Consider the following 17,404-nt stretch of genomic DNA (forward strand, 5'->3'; position numbering starts at 1 on the left):
CCATTAGAGATGAACTTATTTGGATCTTGAATGTTTTTCAGTTCTCAGGATGTTCCTTATATATTGCAACCATTCCTGTCAATAATTTTTGTATGAGTTTCAGCTAATTAGAAGGGATTAATTATTAGCCAATTATGAGCAAATCCCTGTGGGATTAGAACATAGGGTGGGGTCAGGTTTGGGGGCAGGGATGTGTATACATAATGGAACGTGAGGTTAGAATGCAGAGAGATTCTTAGGCACCGATGATGAAATTTGCTTATGTCATAATTATGCTATTCTTAGTGGAAGTTGATACATTCCTTAACGTGGTCTTCACATCTAGCAGGCACCCCTTTCTATTTTGCTTTCATTCTCAGCCTAATAGGCTTCCTCTACTTTTTCTACAAGACTTGGGCAACTGATCCAGGCTTCACTAAAGCTTCTGAAGAAGAAAGGAAAACGGTGAGCTTTCTTTGTAATGTTACTTTTTTTTTTTTTTTTTTTTTTTAATAGGAAGGTTGTAGCAATGTTCATGTTTCTCATGGCTGCATCTCCGGGGCCTTGGCACGTAATAGATGCAGCATAAATCAACAAAGTTGAGATTTCTCCACTGTCATTCCTTTTCATTTATTTATGGAAAAGTTTTAAAAAGTATTTTGTATTTCCTCTTAAAGTCAGACCCAAGACTTTTCAAATGTAATTTCTGTTAGCGAACATGATCTGGATTTCTTTATAGGAACACTTAGATAATGATCATTTAGCTTAAATTCCCCCATTTGATACATGGCGAGTAACCAGGCAGGGGCCAGGGGGAGCCCTCCTTATTGCCAAGAGATGCTCCTTCTCTTCCTAAGATGTGAAGGTGTCAGAGGACATGCGTGTCTTCTTTCACTTTGAATATTTAGAATTGTCGTTGTCGGTGTTACCTATAGGCAATTCCTGGAAGACTGAGCCTGTGGTGCTTATCACCATCAGTTACAACGTATACTGATGGGTTTTGTTTGCTTTTTATGAATGTATCCGTGTATGTTTAGTTTTCTCTAGCAGATTATAACTAGATGATTGCCATTCATGGAGAGAATGGGGAGGTGTAATATGTGTGCCTTCTAATTTATTGGCTGTGGTTGAAAATGCAGCCTTGAAAAGTCACATTATTTTCAGGCACAGAATGATGTGGTGGCAGGTATTCCAGATTGCTTTCCTGGCCACCTCAGTTTGGAGAGAGAGCTGTGACAATGGTGTATAACCGTGCATTTGTCCGTTCCCCAATAAAACATAATTGTAAGGTCAAATTTCGTGCCTTTCAGAATATCATCACCCTTGCAGAGACTGGCTGTCTGGACTTCAGAACATTTTGTACCTCATGCCTTGTGAGTCTTTTTTTTTTTTTTTTTCAAATAATTTTATCCCGTAGTGAGAAAGCATATTCTTGGTAACATTTCTCACGTAAACATTTGTTAAATCTCCCTGGTATATTTGCACACCTTCATTTTTACCAGTTTCTAATTTTGTATTACTATCAGAATAGTTTTCTGCCTTGAGCATATGAAGGAATGATGTTTACAGTTTCTCCAAGATGTCTGTGGTTAGATCTCTCTGTGAATGATCCATAGTGTGTTTTGATTGCTTTTTCCTGCCGTGAAGGATATATTAGAACTAACTTCAAGTCAGAGGCTCATGATGACCCTAGAAACCACTTAGTGAAACCTCTCATTGCAATTGAGGAATCAAAGCCTAGAGGGAAGAAGTAACTTCCCCCAAATTATTGGCAGAGCCAGAAATGTAACTCGGGTTTCCTTTTCCCTTTTTCTTAATGGTGCTGCCTTATTTCCCTTTCATCAGTGTGAATAGGTTCTGGAATTCAAAACCCCTTTAGTGTTGGCCTACTCAAAATATATATGTGGAAGTAAATATTAATAAGGCATTCCAGAGCCTCTCTGTCAATTGATGACCTATTTAGGATTATTTGTACCCATGCCTTTATGATTTAGGAGTAAGAGTTTGCTTGTGGTTTGTTACCACTTTAAGACACTGAGTTTTGCTTAGACATGTCTTCATTGCCCACTTAGATAAGGAAGCCATTAAGGTCACTTCATTGCCACGTGTGTAACTCCTGTGTCGCTCGATACGATCAGCATTGTCTGTGGACTGGACGGTGCATAGGTGAGAGATTGAATTTCTTAGTTAACACTATGAAGTTAAGTATATATTTGGCTATATGTGTGATTAATAGAAAAAATAGAAGGGCATCTCAGGGGTCCGTTTTGTAGTTCTTCTTTGTCAGAGAATCCTCTCTACGGTGTTCACACGTTTGGAAAACTTGATGTTGATAATAATTAATGTCGTTTGTATAGTATTTTAGAGTTTATAAAGCAGTTTTGAATATAGTTTCCTGTCTGATCATCAGGGCACACCAATGAGGTTGGCATTACTGTCTCCATTTTAGAGGTGAAAAAATATGAAAGGCAAATTATTTGCTTGAGGTTACTTTAGTAGTATTGGTCTTCTACACCAAATAACCAGGTTCTTACCACATTTTGTGGCTTCTCTCTCTCATGTACTTCTCCACTTGGCTCCTTCAAAGCTCAGGTAGGAGCTTGAACCAGAGATGGTATGGAGTATTCCTTGTCCTCGTCGGTAGCCCTGAGTTTCCTCTGAGTGGTCACTGTAAAAGCCAGGGGATTATTATGAGGAACTTCAGAGGAACTATGGTTATTTGTCCCCAGGAGAGGATATGCTTTTATAATCTTGAACAAAAGGCTGCCTCAGTGAGTCAGGTTTCTTTAGTGCATTTTGATGTTCTCTACTGTTCCTAGAGAACAGCGAAGAGACAATTCCTAGGGTCCCAAGCTTCATGGACCCCATCCCACCGTAAAGATGGGATGATTAGCATTAAGGCAGGCAGCTGTGAATGGAAGTGGGAAAGCAACAGTAGTGAGCCCCTGTATTTTTATTATGCTGCATTTAACGTAGTGGATCATCTTGTTTGGCTGCCAGGCCTATGAAGCAGACAGAAGAGAGATTATCTCCATATTAAAAGCAAGAACACCGGATCAGAGAGGTTAAATGACTTCCCTGTAGTCACACAACTAGTCACCCGTGGACCTAGGTCTCCTCATTGCACTGGGCATTGCTCCTGCTGCTGGGCTTTGCTGTCTTCGGAGAAAGTGGGGACATGGTGGTACTTTGGTGCCATTAGCATCAGAGTGCTCACAACTCCAGTGTCAAGAGAGCAGCAGAAACAAGCAGCATAGGCGAGAGAGGCTGCAGGCTGCCCCTCTTTTTCTGTGTGTGGGCGCCTGCAGCACATCTATTTAGTGCTGCTCTTCAGATTCATTTTCTCTGTTCCCCTGATCAAGTGAATCCCTGATGTTCAGAAATTGTACTTCGTAAACTTGTTACGTGCAAGGAGTATAGGGTATGATTTGCCTAAAGTCCTGCCTGTTCCCCTCCCTCCAGTGCAGTATAGGCCACCCTAGAGCTGCATATGCTTAGTAAATCTTGCTCTGTTCAAAAAAGGTATCTTCTCTTAGGTAAGCAGCAGATAAATATTAGTTCATTTAACATGGACAGTTGACCATGACATATCAGAGCTGTTTGGTTTTGGTTTAATGGTATTTAAATGCAAAGTACTAGCTTATTTACTTTTTTACTTTGGTGGAAGCTTTTGACAGGAAAGTGGTTAGTAAGGTCTTGATCTGGAAAATCATTGTAAGCAAAAGTATTACATGTGTTTTTTCTTTTTGCTGTAGGTTTCGGCAACCATCATTATTACATATTCTTCTTACTTTTCCTTTCCATTGTTTGTGATTGGATTATATATGAATCTTTCATCTGTAAGTATAAATTTTTCTTACAGCAAGCTCATGCACCCATACTCACACATACTTTTCTTGGTAAATTCTTGAATGGCACATTCTGGCTGGGTGACTATGAACCACACCCCTACTAAAAACGAAACGGCTGCCTCTAAGACTCTCAGCATTGGGAAAGCTGCAAGGAAGACTTGAAGAGGTTAGTTGTCAGCACCTGGGAAGAGATTGTATTCTAAAGCGACCTTGATAAATTTGAGAAGCGGTCAAAATATAAAGTCATGTAAGGCAGGTGCAGATTTATCACCCAGTGAAGTGAGGAAAAATCAGCGGCTCAGGCACAAAGCGAGGGAAGTGATAAGTAAATAAAATAGGAAAAAGAAAAGGTTGGTGCTGGACAGGTTGAAGGAAGGCGGAGGTGGTCACCATAGTGAAGGAACACAACTCTTGATAAATGTCAAGTCACAGCTTAGAGCTAATGGGAGAGCGAATAGTCATTGAAAGTTTGGGAATAATGACCTGGAAGGGAACATTAGGCCACTTATTCTGCATGCCTGAGACAGAAAAATAACTTCTCAGTAGCTGTGTGAACAGGCGTGTGGGGGACTTGAGGACGGAGTGACACCCAGCTGTTCCAAGCTGATGGACTAAGAAGAACGGGGTTTACATTGAAGCAGGAAGGATTTGGGTTAGCTCTTAACAGTTGCACGGCTGTGCTTCTCAAACCTGGGAGTGGTTTACCTAACCGGGAAAACGTATAGTGCTTGTAGTTTATTTATTTTGGCTTTCCTTGTTTCGCTGTTTATTGTTTATTTTGAAGACTTTGGGAGAATGTGGCTTCACTATAAATCCATTTCCTCCCACCTTCCTGTTACGTTCATGCTCAGGTCTTAGATTCCAACAGTGGAATACTAGTTTGTTGCTTGTGCTAAAATGCAGAATGATCCAGGAAGATGTTAGCAACATTTTTTTCCACTTTAGTTTCTTTTTCCCTTGGCATCCTAAGCACCCCCTCTCCCTGCCTTCCCTCGGCCTCTGCTCCAGCTTTTTTTAGTTTAAATTTTGCTTAGTTTTTGAAAAAGAATTCCTTCTACTCTGTCCCCTAGCCTCCCAGTTACCCTCCCCAGAAACATCAAGTTTTGGGTTGTTTGACATTTCATTTTTAATTATTTATTTATTAATTTTAATTTTTTTTTTTCAGCGTTTATTTATTTTTGGGACAGAGAGAGACAGAGCATGAACGGGGGAGGGGCAGAGAGAGAGGGAGACACAGAATCGGAAACAGGCTCCAGGCTCCGAGCCATCAGCCCAGAGCCTGACGCGGGGCTCGAACTCACGGACCGCGAGATCGTGACCTGGCTGAAGTCGGACGCTTAACCGACTGCGCCACCCAGGCGCCCCTGGCATTTCATTTTTAGAGATTATTAATTAATGTCTGTGTGACATGTTGTGTTTTGGGTTTTTTTGCCCTGCCCTAGGCATGGAGAGGGCTTCAGTTAGTTACCTTGTCAGCCCCTTTCTCGTCTGACACCTTGGGTGTCTGTGATCAGTAGGGAAAGCTTCTGTAGTTCAGTGTAAGTGCCACCCTCTCAAATGGACCTAATAGTCGGAAGGTTGTGATCCCTGGTACCATTTCTTGTCAAAGGCCATAAATAATCCTGAGCATTGAAATTTAAAAAACCTCTTAGGTTATGTCCTGTGGTGTAAGAAGTAAAAGATTTCTTGGCAGTGCATCTTTCTACTGAAAGAACTGCCCTTTTAATGCCTAACAATAAAGCATGTTCCTGGAAGACCTTTTTAGGCTGGCCCGTGGACCAACTTGTCCCTTGGACGTGATCCTATTGGGAGAGAAGCCAGGTTTTACACCACTCTGTCTCTCCTGCTTCTCTCTTCACTAAAAATAGTCCCCTTTGTTTGGTGTCTGTGTCCAGCATAAGACTGTATTGATAAGGACAGAAGTAATTTTCCATCACTTTCCTTCTCTCCACTTTGCTTTCGTATTCTGTGCATTGGCTCTTCCCTCTTTGTTTCTATTCTCTGGCTCTGAACCAATTTTTGTATTATGTTTTGTCTGTTAGAAATGGTCCACTTTATATTCACCTGCGACCATGTAGACTAGTCAACGTATTTTGCTAGTTTTATCCCATTTATATTCTGGCACCGAATGAGGACATCATGTCATTTATCATTACTTCACAGACAGGAAAAATGAACTTGTGCCTCATTTTTCTAACAAGGCCTCCCCGCCATCCCACCTTCTTTGTTTGGCATTAACACTCCTGATGCGACGGCCCTGATGCACACGAGCCTCGCGTGAGCCAGTTACAGCTACTTCTGGCTCTGTGTAGCCTCCATCCGTTCTGTCCTTTGTGAGGTCTGTTTTCAGGATGGACACTCAGAAAGGGTCAGCATCCTGCAAGTTACAGGGAGAAAGATTTTAGATCATGGTTAGAAAGAACACTGTAGCTGGCAGAGCTATCTAAAAATGAAAATAATCGGCTTGGTACAGTATGAGTCCCCTATCATTAGCCAGTGACCACCTGATAAGAATGTATTATTAGCACATATTAAAGTTGTATATCACAGAAGATAATGTATGTGGCCATTTGTGGCCATTATCTTTGACATTAAATCTGTAATCAGTCCTATGAAAATTCTAGTTGGGGGTCATGCCGTGTGATCAAAAAATTTCCCAGAAGAGAGCAGTAGAAATCTGTAACCTGGAAGAAAGTAGCTATTCTTTCCCACTCAGCATCTGTTTCCTGTACCTGCCGTTGGGAATTATAGTCTTTTTTGTCATATCAGGTGCACGAGAGGCATCTTTGTCTGCCGTCCTAATGAGAAGCTCTCAAGAGAGTGTAATTTGCCTTAACTTGTTGCCTTGATGGTTACTCTGTGGTGATTACTCTTAGATTGCTTCTGACGTATAGTCATGAAAGATGGTTGGGAATCAAATAAGGCTCAAAATGGGGGAAAAAAAGACTTTTTTCTTTTAAGACTAAAATGGACAGACAGGTGATAGTAAAGTCAGGGACTCATTTTCTTGCTGTCCCAGGAGCTCTTAAGTGCTGCTTTGGGAAACTGTCTGAAATTACTTATCAAATTGTCAGAGGCATTTATGAAACCTCAAGGTGAAAATTTACAGAATTCTTATTTCAAAAATAATTTGCCCTTTATAAACTGTCGTGAGGCCTACAGAAGCCATTGGCTTCGCAAGACCTTGAGGATTTGTTCCCTTGTTTCTGCTGCTTCCTACCTTCATTCTCCTTCGTGCTGCTCTTAGCTGCATAGCTTAGGGAGGTCACAAAGGCCATAGTGAAGTCCTCCCTTTTAATTGGCGTATAAATAGGTGTTCCTGGAGAGAAATTGAGCCGTGCCTTTATGAATCTTTTTCCCTCCTATATGAATCTTTTTCCCTTTACTCTTTTCCTAGGGGTGTCTGTCTCATGAATTCCCTTACCTGGACTTTCTCCCTCTCTACAGGATAAATTATGGTGCCGGTGCAGAAGTACACCCAATAACTGCATGCTGTTAGGTTGTGTTCCCATGGTTATCTGGGCGCTTACAGGATTTCTTGCGCCTACAACAGCCAAGTGATCTGAACCCTTAATAAGAGTTTATTCAGTGCTATAATAGACTCCTGTGTATCATGGACAAAATAAAGAATTTTCTAAGACAGACATTTATTAAATCCAGTCATTCTCTGTCATCAAGTCCTTAAACAATTAACTTTGGGCTGGTTCATTTTATGCCGAAAATGGTGGTTTTAGTGGTGGTCTTATGGACCTTTTTTGCTTTTATTCCTTTACTGCCAGCTACCAATGCAGTGTTATCATATAGCTTTAATGAGTAATGAGGTGCCAGTTTTTCACCTTGGCTAGTTAAGTTGGCACTTGGAAGAAAAATTCTTTTTTTCACCATGTTTTAGATTTTTAAATTATTTTTAATTTTTTTTTAAAGTTTATTTGTTTATTTTCAGAGAGAGCATGAGCAGGGGTGGGGCAGAGAGAGAGGGAGAGAGAATCCCAAGCAGGCTCTGCAGTGTCACCGTGGAGCTCGACGCAGGGCCCAACCCACGAACCATGAGATTATGGACTGAGCCAAAAGCAAGAGTCGGATGCTTAACCGACTGAGCCATCCAAGTGCCCCCGGAAGATAAATCCTTAAAGCTGGGTTCTATTCTGTGCTCTCATGTCTTACCGTCTCTTCTCCCTGAAAAGAAGTACAGCGATTTTATCTTCTTGTACAATAATCACTGGTTTGTTGCCTTTTTAAATAATGAGTTTCTTTTTTGTGAATCCACAGATTGGTCAAATCATTGTGCCACGACATTCAGAGAAGATGGACTGTGGACCTACCTCAATCAGATTGTGGCCTGTTCCCCTTGGGTTTTATATATCTTCATGCTAGCAACTTTCCACTTCTCGTGGTCAACATTTTTATTATTAAATCAGCTCTTTCAGGTATTAATTGCTCTTCTGTAAAGCCTTTGAGTAAAATTTCCAGTACACTGTAATAAGGTAGAAAGACTTGAATTTTAAATCAGAAGGCTTTTGGGTCCTGGTTCCACCTCTGTCGCTTACTCTCTGGGTCTAGGCATGTCCTTTGACTCTTGGATTTCCAGTTCCTTGTCTGCAAAATGGGGTTGATAATGCTACTCTCACAGGATCCTTTAAAGGTTAGAATAATGAGTTGTTAACTTGTCCGTAGGGATGATCTAATCTGATCTTTTTACTTTACGGATAGAGTTACAGAGAGCTGACTTGCTCAAGGTCACCACCCAGTAAGTGGCAAAATCAGAACCAGAAACTTAGGTCCACTGACCGTCCTGTTCAAAGGCTTTTTTCATCATACAGTTAAATCATACAGTATGTGAAAACATGATATAAAATATAAAAGCATTGTGCAGGTGTGAGATGATTGTCTTCTCTCACCTTTTCCAACCCTGTTTGTTGTCCTGATTATTATGCAGCACTTAAATGGGTAGAAGTGGGGAGGAAATGCAAGATCCCACACTAACCAGCGTAACCATGGTAATTACACTTCTAGGGAAGGTCATGGCCATTAGAAAGTTCACTCTCCAGGGCAGTAGTAGCCACATTGAGCTTCCGAAGAAGCTACTGTCCCTTCCCTGCTGCCTTCCTTCCCCTATGAGCATAACCTAATTCTCATTGTTGCTGTGGCCCATGCTTGTGGAATGGACGGCCATGGTCAGTCTGAGCCAATTACTGTGCGACCGCACATAATTAGAGCATTACTCCTCAAAAGTGCATTCCACGGGGCGCCTGGGTGGCTCAGTCGGTTGAGCGTCCGACTTCAGCCAGGTCATGATCTCGCGGTTCGGGAGTTCGAGCCCCGCGTCGGGCTCTGGACTGATGGCTCAGAGCCTGGAGCCTGCTTCGGATTCTTTGTCTCCCTCTGTCTCTGCCCCTCCCCCGTTTGTGCTCTGTCTCTCTCTGTCTCAAAAATAAATAAATGTTAAAAAAAAAAATTAAAAAAAAAGTGCATTCCACTTTAACAGGGAAGTAACCAGTTCTACAATAATAGTAACAAAGTGATAAAGACAGACAAAGGAAAAAAGTGCCAAGGAAAGGAATTAAGCCGGTAACACCGACTGAACGGAGGCTTCTGAACATTCATCTTAATCTTCTGCCCCTCTGGCATCTATAGACTCAGGCAGTAAGAATGAGTATTAGCATCAGTGATTATTAATATTAACTACTATCTCGTATGATACCTAGTATTTATCTGTATCTTACATATTCCAGAGCACTTTCCTATCTATTCCCCAACAGACGTTTGAGGTATAGATTGTGCCAAAGTAGTGTCTCCATTCTAAAGGTGAGAAAACTAAGCCTATGAGATGTCGAGTGCCCAGTTTTGTCCATAAGGGTGGTGAGAGGTGGAAGCAGATGTAGAACCTAAGGTTTGAGACATGGATTCTAATTCTCTTTCTTCTTTTCTGGAGGCTTAGGACAAGGACAGTATATGTAAGACTATAATATCAATTTTTTAAAGAAACCTTAGTTTTGTTAATACTTTCTAAGGCAAGGAAAATGAACTCAAAGTTTTTGGGTAGTTTTCAAATACAGCAATTTAATGTTGTTTTCTTAAAAAAAAAATTTTTTTTTCATGACCTGAGCTGAAGTCGGACTTAACCAACTGAGTCACACAGGCGCCCCCTAGTAATGTTGTTTTCTTAATAAACAAACCAATTCTCTTGTTCGAAGCCTTTCATTTGATGACTGCTCTGGTGAGTCATGGGTTTGACTATAGCAAGTCAAACTGAGCATGTAGTTTGTGGTAAGGACCATGAACTTTATTCTCACACTGACTGAGGTATCTGTCTCAGTTCTGCCACTCTCTAAGCTGTGTGACTTTGGACCAGTTACTTTACCTCCAGGAGCCTCTGCACTGGGTATTTTAAATATATGATGTCAAGTCCTTAAGCATCTGATGAGGGACGATGGTGTGATAATCTCTGTTTTACAGATAAGGAGCTTGATGTTTGAGTTATTTTCAGGATTAAATGGGGGTAACTCAGTAATAGTTGTTTTAATGATTTGGGAGGGTCTTTTTTTTTTAATGTTTATTTTGAGAGAGAGTGTGTGAGTGGGGGAGGGGTAGAATCTGCTCTCAAGCAGAACCCAATGTGGGGCTCGATCCCACAAACCATGAGATCATGACCTGAGCTGAAGGCCGCTTAACCAGCTGAGCCACCCAGGCACCCGGATGATTTGGGAGGTTTTTTTTTTTCTTTTTTTAGTTTATTCATTTATTTTGAGGCAGAGAGTGTGAGTAGAGTAGGGACAGAAGACAGGGAGAGGGAGAATCTCAAGCAGACTTCACGCTGTCACTGCAGAGCTCCTGTGGGGCTCAAATTCACGAAACCATGAGATTATGACCTGAGCTGAAATCAGGAATCAGACACAACCGACTGAGCCACCCAGGTGCTCCATATTTGGGAGTATTTAAGTTACCTGAATTCTTACCTTTCCCCAAATTGTGGATTTAAATGTTCTTCACTTCAGTACATTTAAATGTTCTTTAACTTTTTCATTTGGCCCTTTCTAAAGAACTACTAAGAAACATACACAAAGTGAGAATTGCAGTAATGCTGATCACATATTGTTTTATTCATCTAAAAGTTGCTTGCTGAACGTGTTGAGAACCTAAACAAGGTGGTAAGCCCTGGCTTAAATCACTAAAACAATTATTTCATGACTCTGCTTTTTTGAAGGTTAATAAAAATCAATCAAAAGGATAAATGCTCAGGGGTGCCTGGCTGGCTCAGTCAGCAGAGTGTGTGACTCATAATTTCGGGGTCATGAGTTTGAGCCCCGCATTGGGTGTAGAGATTACTTAAAAATAAATAAATAAACAACTGCTCAGCTCCTAGATTTACATAGGAGAGTCTCATTTAGAGCTGCTGAGCTGTTGTTATCCTCACCATGATCCTTGCTTAGAGGGCGAGGTGACACTGTATTTGGGGGAGTACTGAATGTTTACCTCTGTCCTGTGATTCACGGAGAGAAACGGAACCTTGACATAGCGGTATTTTTCATGTACCTTCCAAACTTCTTTTGCAGATTGCTTTCCTGGGCCTGACTTCCCACGAGAAAACCAGCCTGTTGAAGCAGAGCAGGCATATGAAACAGACATTGTCCCTCAGGAGGACCCCATACAAGTAAGTCCCATCTGTTTTGACCACTGAGTCCTGTGGAGGATGCTAGCCTAACCATTGGTTTCCCAGTCTGCTGCCACCACTCAGGCCATGCTGCACTCTAACTTGCTATCTGATGGAGTTGAACCTCTTATTTCTTGGAAGCCTTAGTGACTGACGGGAGGTGAGTGGTGAGGTCATGAGCCCCAAGGTGGTAAGAATTTGGGACTTAGTCTGCTGGACTTGGCACAAATAGCTAAGTGACTTTGAAGTTTTGCCAACATGGGGAATCTCTTTAGTCAAGCCACATGGTCACAGGATTGCATGTTGCTGGCGTGAAATCAGTGTGAGATAACCGAGCACGTGGCTGAGAATTCCAGCCACCAGGCTGTCTGCAGAAAGCATTAGATTGTGAACTTTGCCAAGATTTTCAACCTACCTTTCTATCACCAGTGATTCTTTTAGCCCTGTGTTTAATGTGCCCATCCGCATCAGGGAGAAACTAGTGTTTCAGGTTTGGGGTATGTTTTCCCAAGAGCATCGGTTGTATAAAACCTGTCCTCAGTAGAAAATGAGAGTGTTTGTAGGAAGCCTGTCATCTTACGATATGAACAGTCAGGCTTTGAAGCTTATCTCCCTGTCATATATATCGGGGTCTTGGAAGCTGGGAGTGCTGCAGAGGTGACCCTGAGCCCTCTGGGGATTTAACGCCCACTGCATATCTCATGAGCAGTCTATTTTAAAGCACACTTGTGGTACGAGATGAAACTGTTAGGCTGTGAGAAAAGGAAATCAGAGCCTGGGATATGACTATGATCTGTGTTTAGAGAGGAGAGCAGTTGACTAAATTGAGAAGAGACGGCTTCGGTGGTGGAAGGTGGACAGTAGTGTTAGGCTTGTGACGATTGTCTCAGACTGGCAATGATCGTAAAGTCCTTTCTCAGGAGTTTAACCAGAGAGATAAATATTTACTCCACTGAAGAATGGAAGCCTTTGTGACAGAGGTGGAATTTTCAGCTGAGCCTTGAAAGATGTGTGGTGGGGCATGATGGAGAAGGACAGAAGGGCATTTCAAGCCCCAGAGAAGAGTCTGGAAGAAGGGCCTGAGATGAGAGAGCTGGGCGTGTTTGCAACTGCTGAGTGATGGCAATGTGGGCTGGAGGACCTAACGGCAAAGCCTTAGAGCCACTGTGAATCTAGCTTCCAAAAACCTGCCCAGATTGAAAATTTGTCTTGTCTGTCTTACCCTGAGTTGCTTTCCCTCACCAACTAGCTCTGGAGCTGGTCTTCTAGGAGTGGAGATGGTCCTGTCCTGATCACTGTCACAGCAGCGGCAGATGCACAGCCATCCTCAGGCACAGATGTGTTTTAGTGTATAGGGTTTGGGTTTTGGCAAGGTTTTTGGAAGACCACACCATGTCCAATAGGTAAGATTAATTGGAAGGAGCTCCCTCCCTTTGGTTGGAACTGCCATCTTTGAGTAATTCGCCAAAATGACCAGCAACAAGGGAAGGAGGGGAGGCCCCCGCTGCATTCTCTCTAGGCCTTTTAGATAACACGGAGTTGCTGTTCTGGCCACATGCTTGTGAATCTGTCAGAAAGGTGATATTGTGGACATCAAGGGAACGGGCTGCAAAGGTTCCCAAGGCACAACCGCAGGAGTCTACGGTGTCACCCGGCATGCTGTTGGCAGTGTCATAAACCCAGAAGTTGAGGGAAGATTCTTGCCAAGAGAACTAACGTATGTAGTGAGCATATCAAGCATTCTAAGAGCCGAGGCAGCTCGTGTGAAGCATGTGCAGGAAAATGATCAGAAGAAGGAAGCCAAGGAGAAAGGTTCTTGAATTCAGTGGAAACGCCAGCCTGCCCCACCCAGAGAAGCACACTTAGTGAGAACCAGTGGAAAGGAGCCCGAGCTCCTCAGAGTTCATGGGATGATAGGTATAAAAAAGGACAAAAGACTTCTGGACTATTTAAAAAAAAAAAAAAAAAAAAAAAAAAAAGATTAATTGGAAAGAACTGAGACAGGGCCAGGGCCATATTTAACTTAGAAAGTTTAAGGAAAAAAAAACACACAAACATCTGTTGACTGTACTGTTGCCGGCCTGCTTGGCCTCTGAAATAATCAAAATCTGAATCAGGGCAGTGCAAATGGAAAGAAGGAAACTTCTTGATGGCAGCCATCATTCCAGTGAGTGGGGCACTCAGAAGGAAATTAAGTTGCTGGGCAGGAGTCAGAGAATCTCACAATAGGGATTCAGGTCCAGAGATGGAACTGGGCATCAATTTTAATGTCCTGTAAGCCAGGGAACGGTCTGATTCACCTCTGGATTCCTGCAGGATCTTCAAAGGATGTCGTATATTGTAAATTCTCAGTGAATATTTATGGTCTGGATGAATGTTTGTCAAAAGGTAAACAGGAAAAGTAGTAAGATGTGTTCTCTTCCTTCCTTGGCAGCCTTGGGTTCACGCAGAACCTTGCAGATTTCTTTCAGTGTGGCTGCTTTGGCTTGGTGAAGCCCTGTGCCGTAGATTGGACGTCCCAATACAGCATGGTCTTCCACCCGGCTAAGGAGAAAGTCCTTCGCTCAGTATGAAGAAAAGCGACCCCAGACTCTCACTCTGATCTGTGTTCATGTTGATGCCCTGTGGTCTGCAAGTGAAGTGAAGATTAGGAGTTCACCGAAGCCCAAAGGAAAACACAGGTGGTCTGTAAAGCTATTTAGTAAAAACACAAGTTCTCCAGAAAGGCACTACGCTTTTAGATTTAGCAAGATGGACTGTTCCTGAACAATCTTGGCAGACATCTAAAAACGCTTTTATATGTTTCACAAGAAAATACAACTTACTTTTTTTTTTTTGACATAATATTCACCAATTATGGATAAAATGTAGTATTTTCGAATACTTTATTGGTTGTTTCAAAATAGTACTATTCTTTAAGCTTGTAATTTTTGATAAATTATTTGTTTGTTTTATCTATAAATATGTAAAAAATATCTAAATAGAAGTACCTGTTTTGCTTTCACACTTAATAAATTTTTTTTTTTTTTTTGTAGTTGAGACTTCATTTCTGACACTTAACTTTCAGAATCTTAAATTGAGAAAAGGTGTATGTAGGGCATAAAGAAACTGATTCACAATTCCAGGACCAAGTTGAGCTCCCTGTTAACACCAGTAAGCAAGATTTAATTTTCCATCTTACTTAGAAAATGGAACAGATGAGGTTTTCAAGATTAATTACTGTTTTTACTTAGTACCCTCAAAATATTGGACTGATGTGATTGTAAGTGCTAATTTCCCTTGTTCTGGAGGAAAAACTAATTCCACTTTAACTCTTGGTATTGTATATAAATGCCCCTGGACATGGCACCTTCCTACTGAAAACCCTTCCTTAAGGCTCCCCTTGCTCTTGGGGTAAAGGCTTTATAAACTTCTCATCATGACCTATGAGGCCTTGAATAATATAACCTTATTTTGTTTCCCAGTCTCACTCTGGACCATGCTTTGTACTCTAGCCACATTGACCTTTCAATTTTTCAAGGATCCTTTCTCCTTTCTTCTACAGAGCACCGAGCCTTTGCAGATAAGGAAACTAAAGCCTAAAGAAGTTTGTATCTTCTCCAAGGTCACTTAGATACCAAGTGGGGTAGCCACTCTAGAGCCTAGAGTCACCTTGAATATTGTCAGACACGTTGTGTGTGTTCAATAAATGTTTCAATTTATTGAATGAAGGGTTTTTAAGCAGGGTATGATGTGATCATAATTGTTTGATCTGATTCTCAGTTGGGGGACAGAAGGACTTTCTCAAGCTATAGCCTTTCCCTTTCTCTTCAAACCCTACCAAGTATATATTCTCAAATTGTGGCCCACACACCATTTAACCAGAATTCTAGGGATGGAGCAGGGGCTTACTTGTTTAAAATTCAAATTCCTCGCCTCACACCTTCCAAACCACTATATGCCAGTGCTTCTAAGTGATACATGGCATGGAAAGCACATTTCATTAATTTTTAAATTATTCCACAGGTATTGATTGAGCACCATGATAGGTCTTTCAGGCCATAAAACATTTAATTGGGCATACTAATCACAGAGCTTGCAATCTAGAGGGAAAGCTAAGATGAATGAAACTATAGGATAACATAGAAGATATTAAAAGCCATAAGAAAGGTACAAATAAAATATTGTTAGAGTTTAGAGGTTGGAGAGAGCCCCAGTAGATGTGATAAGGGAGGTGTCTATGGACGATAAGGCATTGCAAAGGGCCTTTCAATGGTACTTAGTTTGGAAATCCGGAGTTGGAAGTGAAAGGCATTCTCATGTAGAGAACCCTCCGAATGCAGATAATGGGAGAGTCTGAAGTATAGTTAGAACCATGGCAGCTGGGTCTATAGGGTGTTTCAAATGGGGCACTCGGTTAGTAAATCGAAGTGGTTGATTGGGACGAGGTCACCAGGGGCCTTGAATGTTAAGCCAAGGAGCTGTAAGGTTTAAGTGAGCAACAGGAGCTGTTTCCTTACCTCGTCAATAAAAAGTCCTTGAAAATGTTGTGGCTGGCTGGTATCTTCAATTCCTGTCTCCCCTTCCTCCTCTTAACCCACTTAAGCAGTCAGGCTTTCACCCCTGCCCTCCATGGGAACTGCTTAGCAGCATTTGACGGTGGCCAGTCCGTCTTCCCAAATATACTTTCCTCACGCGGCCTCCACGAGACAGTGCCCCTGAGTTTCCTTTTAACCCCACTGGTTGCTCTCGAGATCCTCCAGTCTCCTTTGCTGTTTTCCTTCCCCTAGCATTGAATGTTGGAATGTCTCAGTGTCTAATTCTTGAACTTCTTGTCCTTCATCTAAACTTACTTCTCCTTCCTTGACAATCTCGTCCAGTTGTGTGATTGTGTATACGGTCTATGTACCAAAATGCCCCAGACTTTTAACTCTGGTTCAGACTTCTTCTCCAACTCTATCCACTTAAATAAATGTTTAATAGACATCCTAACATGTCCAAAATTGAAATTGAACTTCTAATCTCCACTCTATCCTCACCCTCACAAATAAAAAGTAAAGAATTAAATAAAACATAGTAAATTTAAAGATAAAATAGGGAAGCCCAGATGGCTCATTTGCTTAGGCGTCCAACTTTGACTCAGGTCATGATCTCACAGTTCATGGGTTCAAGCCCCATGTCAGGCTCTGTGCTGACAGCTCAGAGCCTGGAGCCTGCTTTAGATTCTGTGTCTCCCTCTCTCTCTCTGCCCCTCCCCAGCTCATCCCCTCTCTCTCTCTCTCAATCTCTCTCTCTCTCTCTCTCAGAAACAAACATTAAAAAATTTTTTTTGAAGATAAAATAAATAAAAAGTAAACAACCCTGTTCCCTACCCCTTAGTCTTCCCTATATCAGCTGTTTGGAAACTCCATCCTTTCAATTACTCAACATCAAAACTTTAGAATCTTTTCTTGATGATTCTTTTTCTCTCGTGATATGCCAGATTGAGATTTCTTTGAGAAATCCTGCAGACTCCATCTCGAAAATACATCCAGAATTGAGTGCCTCTGACCACCATTGCTGCTGTCGTTCTGAGTTACCATCACCTCTTGCCTGGGTTATTGCAGCCTTCTTATTTGGTCTCCCTGCTTCCACCTTACCCTGCCATAAGCAGCCAGAGTGATCCTTATAAAAGACCGACTGAATCCTATTGCTTCTCTGCCTAGAACCTTCTAGTGACTCTTGAGCTCACCAGAGGAAGAGCCAAAGCCCTGACAGTGGCCTGCAAAGCCCGACAGGATCTGACCACTTGTGCTTTCCCTCTTGCTGATGCCTGTACACCTGCTAGGCATGCTTCCGCCTCAAGCCTTTCCTTGCTGTGCCCTGCCTGGAATGCTCTTTCCCCAGATATCCACGGGGTGAAATGCCTTTCCTCTGAGCTTTTTTCCAGATGTCAACTTCTCGA

General features: G+C 41.9%; 1 protein-coding gene across 2 annotated transcripts in view; it reads left to right on the forward strand.

Annotated features, from left to right (window-relative positions):
* The window catches only part of ZDHHC13 (zinc finger DHHC-type palmitoyltransferase 13), a 51,871-nt gene extending 36,684 nt beyond the window's left edge, over positions 1 to 15,187 (forward strand). For both annotated transcript variants that reach the window (XM_043580784.1, XM_043580785.1), the window contains exons 11-17: positions 320 to 444; positions 1,290 to 1,352; positions 2,052 to 2,145; positions 3,735 to 3,818; positions 8,100 to 8,257; positions 11,384 to 11,481; positions 13,916 to 15,187. In XM_043580784.1, the coding sequence (XP_043436719.1) occupies positions 320 to 444; positions 1,290 to 1,352; positions 2,052 to 2,145; positions 3,735 to 3,818; positions 8,100 to 8,257; positions 11,384 to 11,481; positions 13,916 to 14,054 (761 nt within the window). In that variant the 3' untranslated portion in view covers positions 14,055 to 15,187. The remainder of the gene's footprint in view (positions 1 to 319; positions 445 to 1,289; positions 1,353 to 2,051; positions 2,146 to 3,734; positions 3,819 to 8,099; positions 8,258 to 11,383; positions 11,482 to 13,915) is intronic.
* The last annotated feature ends 2,217 nt before the right edge of the window (positions 15,188 to 17,404 follow it).

This window comes from Prionailurus bengalensis, chromosome D1, assembly GCF_016509475.1.
Source record: "Prionailurus bengalensis isolate Pbe53 chromosome D1, Fcat_Pben_1.1_paternal_pri, whole genome shotgun sequence".
Classification (NCBI taxonomy): domain Eukaryota; kingdom Metazoa; phylum Chordata; class Mammalia; order Carnivora; family Felidae; genus Prionailurus; species Prionailurus bengalensis.